Below are 10218 nucleotides of genomic sequence, written 5' to 3' on the forward strand. Positions count from 1 at the left end.
AAGCATTTGTGATCTCACCAACCCAGATGTATTTTTTTTAGTTCCCAAACCTAGTCTGATGTAGGCTTTGCTAAGCTAACTCTGTCTCCCTTTGCATGGGACTTTGAACGTATTACATACAGAGATGTTGTTTATGTTCACACAGCTACATTACACATCAACTGAAGTTTAAAATTTGATATTTTAGTGGACCACCCCTTTAAATTAATGGTTTTACTTACTTTTTAAATAGCAATGGGAATACTTACTTATTTTTAGAAAATCAACTAATTGCTTTACAAGTAATGCACCCAGAAATAAATGAGCGCTAACAACACAGATCTTGAGGTTTTTTTTTTTTGTTTTTTTTTTTGGGAGACAACCTAATTGTTTTATGTTCAATTCACTTAAATTTGTAAAATCGTACAAGGCAACTTAATTTAAAAAGCAATGGATTTGCTTACTTTTTAAAAGTAAATGCCATTACAAACAATAATTCACCCCCTTTTAAACCCCTGCTCTAAAGTTTATTAGTCTCTTTTAGACATAAATCCATATTGACTTGCAGGTACTTGCACACACTCTTCCTTCAAGACACAATAATCCTGTGACTATGTGATGTTAGAGTTTGTTTTGGTACTTGTCTGAACGTGTTTAACCTGGAATGACATTTGGAGCACACAACTATTTGTATGGAAATGAAAACAAAAGAGCGAGGAGTGCCCTCAGACCATTTTTGCCTTGGTTCATAATGAATGAAGTCACTCTGATTTTATGCAGTGCAGCATGACAACAAATAAAGTCACACTTTTTTGTGATATCATTTATTTATTAAGCAGACAGCAGCTCCATACACAGTAAATGACAACTACAGTGTCAATGTTTGACCATTTGTGTTCATGAGTGGCAAACCTTCAGTTTCAAAAGGGAAAACCAGAACTCTTCATAGACTTGAAGAGGTAAGAAATGTATCAAATAGTTTATTTTAAATTCTTTATATGAATATAAACAGTAAAAAGTCACCATGATTCTGTATATTATTGAAAATGTGTCTTATACTTACCAAGGCTGCAAATAAATAAATACATAAACAAATAAATCATACATACGTAAACAAATGAGAATAAAACCAGGTATACTGTTCAAATTGTTTTATGGATTATTTGATCATGTTAAAAGCATCATTTATTTAAAATACTTCCTCAGTACAACGTTTGGTCAGTGCAACTAATGAATACTTTTTCTTTTTTTGTACTGATCCAATATAAAACCTTCACAGAACACAATGTAGTATTAAGCTACTCTTCAGTGTTTATATTTTCACTTGTGATCGTCTGACATCAACGGACAGAAGGATGTGAATAGGCTGTGTGCCAAATTGTGACTCCCCGCCAAATTAATACCCCATGGTAGGTTTATGGTTAGGTGTTAGAATTAGAGGTGAGGTTTTAGATCAGACAAACAGGTAGCGAGATCAGTGATGAGGTTATAAATCGACAGGTGGTTAAAAAAAGACACAACACCTAAAAAAGAGATTACCTTAAAAAGAAAAGAGCCTCATAGCCAAATCTGCCATGACATCTTCACTGGAAACCAATTCTAGTTATGTTGTCTTAAGAGAGTACTACTCGCCGTTCATGCTTCAAGGCCCAAATTTCTGTCAAAATGTGCTTTCTGCATTCACGATTGTGGCTATATCTCCTCATGCCAATCAGACTTATCATTTTTGAACAATTTTTTATTTTATTTTACATTTTAACAATCCGGGCATTAAACAAAATTATACAAGCCCCATATTTGTCCACTTAACTGTGTTCTGCATTAGATTTTGTTGCTATATCTTGTCAGTTTTTTCAGACCTATTGTTTTCCAATAAAGTATTTTAAGCATTATTTTTAAACTCCATATTTTTACTGATATGCCAAGCCATTTTTGCATGTATCTCTTTCACACTGATTGAGCATTATATTTTCAATAAAATTTGGCAAGCCATTTTTACATAATGTCCGAGTCCAGTTTCTGACATCGAGGTTGATTTTTATCACTCTTATGTGCAAGAAGCTTTGATGTATCATCGCTAAGCTGTCAGTTGTCCCCATAGCAACAAAACAGGCTAACTTAGCAACCCTTTAAGATAGCAATATCTCGACATCAGAACATCGGAGGGACCTGGGTATTATTTCAATTTACTCATGCTAGCAATGGGACTTCCTGTGTACTATGCTTGGTAACGATGATAAGTGAAGCTATTAATGATTATCTAAGTGCAATAACATATGCTAGAAATGTCTACAAAGTATTAGCACTTGATCAAACATGTACACGAGCGTTGCCATTTAGCAAATGCTTAGCAACCACCAATGTCATAAACATTTTAGCAGCTGCCTAGCATATACTGAGAAACCACTGTGCTTCCTGCCAACTGCCATTTCCAGTCCTAGCGCAGTCAGGTTGGCTTTCTCAAGCCAACATCAAAGTTTGACAACGAACTTTAGGTTTCTAGTTTTAAAATGGCTTACCATGCGATGCAAACTTTTCTATGAGGTTTATTAAATTTTGCTTTGATTGTTTGAGAAGACGTCACATCAATTTGCGATACACAATATATGTGGGTCTTAAGTTTTTTAAAGTTCTGTGGAGTAAAGAGCAAAGAACTGACTTACAAAAGTAATAATTAAATGAATCAGGGTTTTTTTCCACTTAGCTGCTTCAAAAATTGAAAATTTGATTTGAATGGGCATTAAAACCCTTATCAGAAACTACTGGAACAGTCATGGAAAAGTCTTTGAAAGACTTGTGGGAGCTCTGGTTAATGAAACAAGCATGACTGTGCGCCTTTGATAACACTATGAAGTATTAAACTGCTGTAAATCAGCTGTTAGTAAATGCCTTGAGGTGTGCGTGTTTGTGGGAATCATGGCCCAGCAGTCACAGCGTCATTACTCATTCTATCTCTGAAATAGGTCTGACAGGTTGACTAAAGTAATTAACTTCTGATTATTCCACATCGGCATTCTCTTCTTCATCAGGACTTGCTGCAAACTCTTTCTCTGGCAGCAGGCCGTACTCATTTAGGAAGTTCTCCACGTCTGTGGCGAAGAACTCCTCGTTCATGTGCTTTGTAACACATAGGAAGTTGCCCAGCATCTCTCCAGCCTTGTAGACCAGCAGTGTGGGCAGAACGTCCTCTGAAAAACGCTCACCCGCTCCTGTGGCTGAGGCTCGAATTCGGCAGAATTTGACGGTGGAATATTCGGCTGCCAGGCAAGTCAAGCAGTTGTTGAGGGCATCACAACCTCTTATCCCATCCTCATAGATGTGCACCACCACTAGGGTCAGGCGATGCTCATTCTCGATGACATCCAGAAAGGCCTCTCCGCTCTCCAGATCAAACACAGAATCAAACTTGGGCCCGAAACTCAGGCGCTCGTGCATATCCTGCATGCACTGCTTGCGATACTTACGGAGACACTGTTCGTCCTCTTCTTGGATCATCTCGTATTCTTGAACGCTCATCTGCGGATGGTCGAACATAGGACTGTTTTAATAAATATACACACAAATCTGGTCCTACCTGAGTGACTTGATTGTGAAATGATTAAGCTGATATTAAAGAAATGTTAGTAATCTTGTTCATTTTATTATAATTTTCAGTTTTAAATTATTTATTTGGCCCACTGTATCTAATCAGGAAGAAAATATAGGAAAGCAGTCAACATGTCCATAAGGCAGTACAACTGTGCAAAAGTTTGGGCTCAGTTAAAATGTTTTAGAGAAAGAAAGTAGTTTTATTTAGCAAAAAAAATCTAAGTATTTCAAAAGATTTTTGTCTGGCGCAAATCCTATTCTTTTGAGCTTTGTATTCATCAAGGAATCTCGACAAAAATATGTATTATATTTAAAATAAAAATATTAAGCACCACAGGTCTTACTTGCTCATCTTGACTTTTTATATTGGCATTAAACTAGTTTACATAGGTTGTTTTCTTTGCTGGATATCCAAAGTTCATTTAGGTGTTCCTCATAGATATATACACTAGATATTGCATACAGACCCTGAGCATGCGTCAATAAGGCCGCCACATTTGTACTGTTCTCCCTGGAGAAATGTCATTCAACCGCACTAGTCAAGACTAAAGGCAATCTGAAGATACTGGACTTTAGCACTGTGTACGGGTGTAATAATGAGCAAACAAGAAAACAAAGCACAAAGACAGAACATATAATAGGTAAGATTTTGTTATTTACGTTTTTTGTATGCTACGAGCCTTTGTGCTAAACATGTATTGATGATAATACAATCTCTTACTGCCCTGACCATTAGGCAAAGTAGCACCAACTTGTACTAAATTATAGGCTTATGCAAGTTTTGTTGAATAAAATCAGCAAACAATGAAAAGTGCTAGAAACTTGTATTATTGTAAGTTAAGTGAACGAGTCATTACAGAGATTCAATCACAAATGAATCAATCCCTCTGTTAGAATGAGAAGTGAAAGCAGGAGGGGGGTGTTTCAGGACACGGATTAGATCAAATTTAACAGGGAGGGAAAATATTACGTTTCCATACACACAAACACATGCTCTTTGTCGGCAATGCCTGTGTGGTCCTTTATCCATCGATGTAGAAAAATGGTGTAAAATGATAATTTTCAGGATTTAAAAAAAAAACTGCATACTGACTACCGGGTAAACTCCTGATCATAGATATATGTATATATGTGTATATATCTCTGGTTTCGGATGGCTAGTTCTCCACTGCACCTTGGGCCATATTCATTTCAGTGTAGTGGCAGCTAAAATGGCAGCTATATCGACACATTCCTTCCAATTGACAACAATAGCATAGATGACTTCTAATGTAAGTATCTATGGGTGTTCCTCAGCAATCGATTTTGGGACCCTTAATTTTTCAACTGAAAGTTTTTTCCTCCTAGTGAAACCTGGTAATTATTTTCTGATGTGTTTTATCATTGGCTGGTACCAATCCACTTTATAATCACAAGGTAATATATTTTTTATTTCTTAATGTAGAAAATGGGATCTTAAGCGAATGTAGACGTGGTATTTATTTTTCAAAAAATTTTACCAATCTCAAACTTTCCAACTGTATTGGGACAAATAAGGTTGACAATATGTTTCTGTGATTACCTTGCGGTTCACTTTTTCCCGTGGGTCATCACTGGATTTAGGGTTGGACATCTGTCTGAGGAGCTCTCTCTTGTTGGAAGGGATACTTTCATGGTCTTCACTCTCAAGTTTAAACTTCCTCCAATCATGGATGACACCTTTTGGCCCTACAAAGAGGTTTTGCCACATTGCAATCAATGGGTTAATTAAATAATAATAATAATAATAATAAACTGTTTACAAGATACTGACCATAACCTTCAATTAAAGTAATCTTGGCCATATCACAACATGTGGGAAATCTCCACTATTACCTCATGATTACAGTAAATACTGATGTTTGTAAGACGAGTTCTGAAATTGCTGTGAAACTCTAAGGGCTTTTTTTTTTACCTGTCTGGGTTGCTGGTAGTTCCTCAATCTCAGGTGACTCTGACATGATGAATCTTCTATGAAGACCTGATAAGTGGAATCATAAAAAATACAGACATTCCTTTATGTCAATCTGTAATCTAAATTGACAACGTTTATTTAGCTGAAGCATATTGTCAATCTTTAGGTGAATAATTGAGCAATTTAATAATTTACTTTGCTTGAATAATTTGTACAAGCTATAAAAAAAAAGTCTGAGCATTTGCTTCTGCGTTTGGAGCTGTCAGTTTGACTTTCTCTGATCTTCAATACTATGTAACATATAGTGCAATTTTCATAATTAAAAGTATATATACATATTAAAAGTACGAGAAAAAAATTAAAATCCTTTATAAATAGGTTACTTTATGCATTGACTAATTAAAAATATAAAGATTATTTTGTTTATTTTCAATTAAATATTAGATACTAGGAGTGTGTGGATTAATCCTAAAGTATTGATATTTCCGATACTGGCAATGTATCACAAGGATCGATCCTTAAATAGGAGTATAATTATGTATATTACTAAATATATAATATTAATGTAAGATTTGGAGGTGAGCAGTGAACAAGTGGTGTTTAGCATCTGCTTAAACACTTTCAGCCACCTGTGCATTTGCACTGTTAGAGCAATCTGGTCAAATCAGTTTTCAACCACCTCTGGAAGTGGCCAAAATTGGACAAGCTCAAAATGTTTCACACCCTGTTCAGACCTACTTGTAGTCCATTTGTGATTAGATCAATGAAAATGTTTTTAAATACCAGATGCAAACAAGGTCTTATAATCTCAGCAACTTCCAGTTCAGCTGGTTTCACCTAGGGATTGGACAATAAAAGGAAGTCGTTGCTCCATCTGAAGATGCCCATTGTGTGCAATATCCTCTACACTTTGACATGCCCATTACTCACTTTTATATTGACAGACCATATAAAAAGTTTTGCAGTATGTTTACAGTCAGTTACTGTGGTGCAGTTTAGGGCTGCTCAATATATTGTTTTAGTATATATTCTGCAATATGTGTCCGCAATAAGTCACATTGCAGGATATGCAATGCTGAGATGATCAACAGTTGAATAGATGAGAATACATTAGATTTGTGGAGTTATCGCAAAGTATGACCTCAACAGAGTGAAACTTTATCATTTGCATGTGTTTTAAAGACATTTCAAGAGAGTTTGAAGCATTCAGGCACAATATCGTGCAACAATTGTAACTTTAATGAAGAAATGTTTTACATTATTCAATTTCTGTATCTGAATACTGTTTGCCTCAGGAAAATCATAAAGCACTGTTTATTTGACTTTTTTCTTTGCTCTATTGTAATTATACGTGTTTGCAATTTGTTTATTATTTTTATACATGATTCACACCCTTACAAATCACCCCAGTCAAACATTACAGTGATTTTTTCCCCCCAAATACAGCTATTCAAGCCATTTGGTGAAATTGTATTCATATTGCAGAAAAACAAAACATCGTAATGTCAGATTTTTCCAATATCGTACAGCTCTGCTGTTGTTTTGATGTAATCAAAGTAGATTTTATTTCTGTTGCACGAGATATTCATAACAATAGAGTTTGTTACAATTGTCCATTACTATGATTATTGTTATTGTTGATTAGGTATTATTCAGTTTTTAAAATATTTTGAAGGGTGCTACTGAAGAGAACCACATTATTGTGGAAATTTATGTTCAGACTACTCATTTATTTATCCATTTATTAAAAAATTAACAAGTATTTAATGTCTGTTTCTTTAATGCTGTAATTATGATGTAATCAAAGTTGACTGTGGCATGAAGTCTGTCAGAGTCTGTTACAGTTGTCAAGGTTGAGGTGGAATTAGCAGATTACTCTCCTACAAGTAATGGATTGCACTACAATCAGATTATATTGCTATGAGTAAGGGCTTTGTTCCTGTTGACACCCGTAGTGTTACTTTATTTCTGCATGATGTGAATGACAACTACACATATTCATATGAGAAATTAAATTTGTAGCAATTTGTAGCATCTCAATCTCAATGAGCCACCTTTGTTTATAAGGCTTCCTCAGTGTATAGTAAGCCACTGGCCTGAGAATATCCAGATGAGCTTTTTCTCTGGATGCTATAAACAAGACACACTCAGAAATGCGTCAGTAATAATCTTGTTCAATCTGGCTATCGCAGATGCTTTGCCACCTCAAATTTTCCCACCCATAGACAAATTGAATTAGCTAAAGTGTAAGTTAGCATGGACAAGGTCTACAGTATGCCTATACATTTGAAGCAGGTTTTAGAAATGTTGTTACTGCATTATGGAAACTATAATGTGTTATAGAACATTACATATATTATTTTATTTAGCATATAATAAAAAATGACTTCATTTTAAACTCGATTCAAGTTGAACTTTTTAGTTGACTCAGCTGACTCAAGTAAAGTCCTTGAGTCAAGTCAAAAAAGCTGTACAGCGAGTTGCCTTACAATTTTGTAAGTTGAGTTGAGTCAACCTTTTTTACAATGTAAAAATGCATGGACTTAAAATTGTTTATTTTTTCTCATAATTTATCAGCATGTTAGTGCATCCTGCATATAGTGAATTCAGTAATGTCTTCAGTAAAATGCTTGTGGTGTTGCATTGATGAATAGTTTTAAGCATTTTGATATTTTTAATCTGCTCTGTGTAGAAAAAAATAGCCATTCTTACCTGAGTGTTTGCTGTGATTAGCTGTCTTTGCTGTGCACTGTCTCAGATAATAATGCCTCTGTCTGCAAACACATCATGGTTACATCTCGGTAATAATTTGATGTGATGTAATAGGATTACAGCAGAGGACTTAAACAAGCTTGTCGCAGATATAGATGAACAGACAATACATGGACCCTACGTTATTGCAATAAGCCAAAAACTTTTTAAAAAAATCTCATTTCTATTTTGTCAGACACATCATGCTTAACTTTACGGCTAAATGTGCACTTTTTATAAAGCTGAATAAAGTTTAAACTGTTAAAGCCTAGTGTTTTGGCTTTTTGACTGTGGTTAGGGCCAATAATTCATTGCAAGCTATTAATTTTATTTTGTGTGTTATAGACCAAAACAAGTAAGGATGTGGTTATGTAGTTGCCCTTTTGATTGAAAGCATAAAAAATCTCTAAACATTGTTTTAATGATGTTCTGTTTCAAATGTTTTTAGGGGTAGCCATTGTGACCCTTTTGGTTTGGTTTATTATAACAGTAATTTATTCAACTACCAACTATAAAACAGAGTTCTTGCCACAATTACCTTAGTAATTGATTTATTCCTCTACCAAAGTTTTAACAATGTGTTTAATGTTTAATTGTATATACTAATTAATATGGTCAAAGCATCTTCATACATTATTAGACGATATTTGCAAAGAAAGACACAGGAAATGGTGCAAAAGACCAAAATGGAAATGTGTCTGGGAGGAAGTGATAAACCCCTCTGCTTTCTGTTTAGAGTCGGTGCAATTTAATAATAATCGTGTAGTTTGTCAGATTATTGGGGTTAAAAATATGCAAACAATAAGTATAAGACCAGAAGATTCAAATAAAAATAAGAATCACCTCTCAGGTCTCTGAAAACACTGCTGACTTTAAACAGTGTTAAAATATAATCTCAATGTGTTAGTGTTTTTCTATTCGTATGTGTTTTCTTACCTTACAGCATGTTAACTCTCAGCCACCATATTACAGTCAAGAAAACACCAACAAATAAAATTGCTTGTCTTTGCATCCAGCAAATAGTATGTCATCATTTTGATTTACACTGCAAAACCCAAAAAATTAAGGTAACTCAGACCATTTGAGGAAACCGATTGCAACAAAAAATTTAAGTTCAAAAACTAATCCTAATGAGTACTGTGAACTTAATCCATTTGAGTAAACGAAGCAATCTGAGCACAGTAAAACCCAATAGATGAAGAGAACTCAAACCAACGGAGTACTCTAAAACCCAGTAAGTTAAGGCAACTCAAACCATTTGAGGAAACCATTTGCAACAAATCATTTGAGTTTAAAAAAATCATATATATGTGAGTACTGTGAACTTACTCCATTTAAGTTGAAGTAATAAGTAGGGCCAGACAGAATCTGATTCTTTGATCAGAATCTGATCAAATCCGATTAGATCCACTTTATTTGGTAAACAAAGCAAGTCTCTCATTTAATATATCTACTAAAAGACAGAAAATATTACTTCACAAACTATATGGTAAATAAATCATATAGATATTTTCATATTAGTCAATAATATTACTGAAATTAATTTAAAAACAATCAAAATTTACACACATTTACACAAGTAAATAAACAGAATCAACGCTAAAAATCTGCGGAATTCTGCCCGTGCAGATTCCATGTGGGCCTAGTAATGAGGTATTTAGCTCATTACCTTCAACACTGAGTAAGTCTAATTAACTTTCAGGAAATTTTGAGTTCAGTCAATTTTGACACTTATTTAATTTGATAAAATTGACTATTGGGGTTTACAGTGTACTGAATTCATGCTCATTTTTATATTAGTTGTAGAAAATCCTGATAAGATCAAGGTAGTAAAATGGTAACCAACACAAATTGGCGTTCTTTGGGTTGTTACCTATCTTCTTTGGTTTGTAACAACAGCAGACCCTTTTTGGTGCTAAATAGAACCCTTTTTTATGAAAATCCTTAAAGAATCATGCTTTGATTAT

General features: G+C 34.4%; 1 protein-coding gene across 1 annotated transcript; it reads right to left on the minus strand.

Moving 5' to 3' along the window:
- Positions 1 to 787: 787 nt before the first annotated feature.
- pdca (phosducin a) lies at positions 788 to 8263 on the minus strand. Its single transcript, NM_001291500.1, has 4 exons — positions 8213 to 8263; positions 5501 to 5566; positions 5129 to 5274; positions 788 to 3495 (listed from the first exon to the last, which is right to left on the minus strand). The coding sequence occupies exons 2-4, from the start codon at positions 5544 to 5546 to the stop codon at positions 2977 to 2979; spliced, it is 711 nt and encodes a 236-aa protein (NP_001278429.1). The 5' UTR covers positions 5547 to 5566; positions 8213 to 8263; the 3' UTR covers positions 788 to 2976.
- Between the last annotated feature and the right edge of the window lie 1955 nt (positions 8264 to 10218).

Source organism: Danio rerio, chromosome 2 (assembly GCF_049306965.1).
Source record: "Danio rerio strain Tuebingen ecotype United States chromosome 2, GRCz12tu, whole genome shotgun sequence".
In the NCBI taxonomy this organism is placed as follows: domain Eukaryota; kingdom Metazoa; phylum Chordata; class Actinopteri; order Cypriniformes; family Danionidae; genus Danio; species Danio rerio.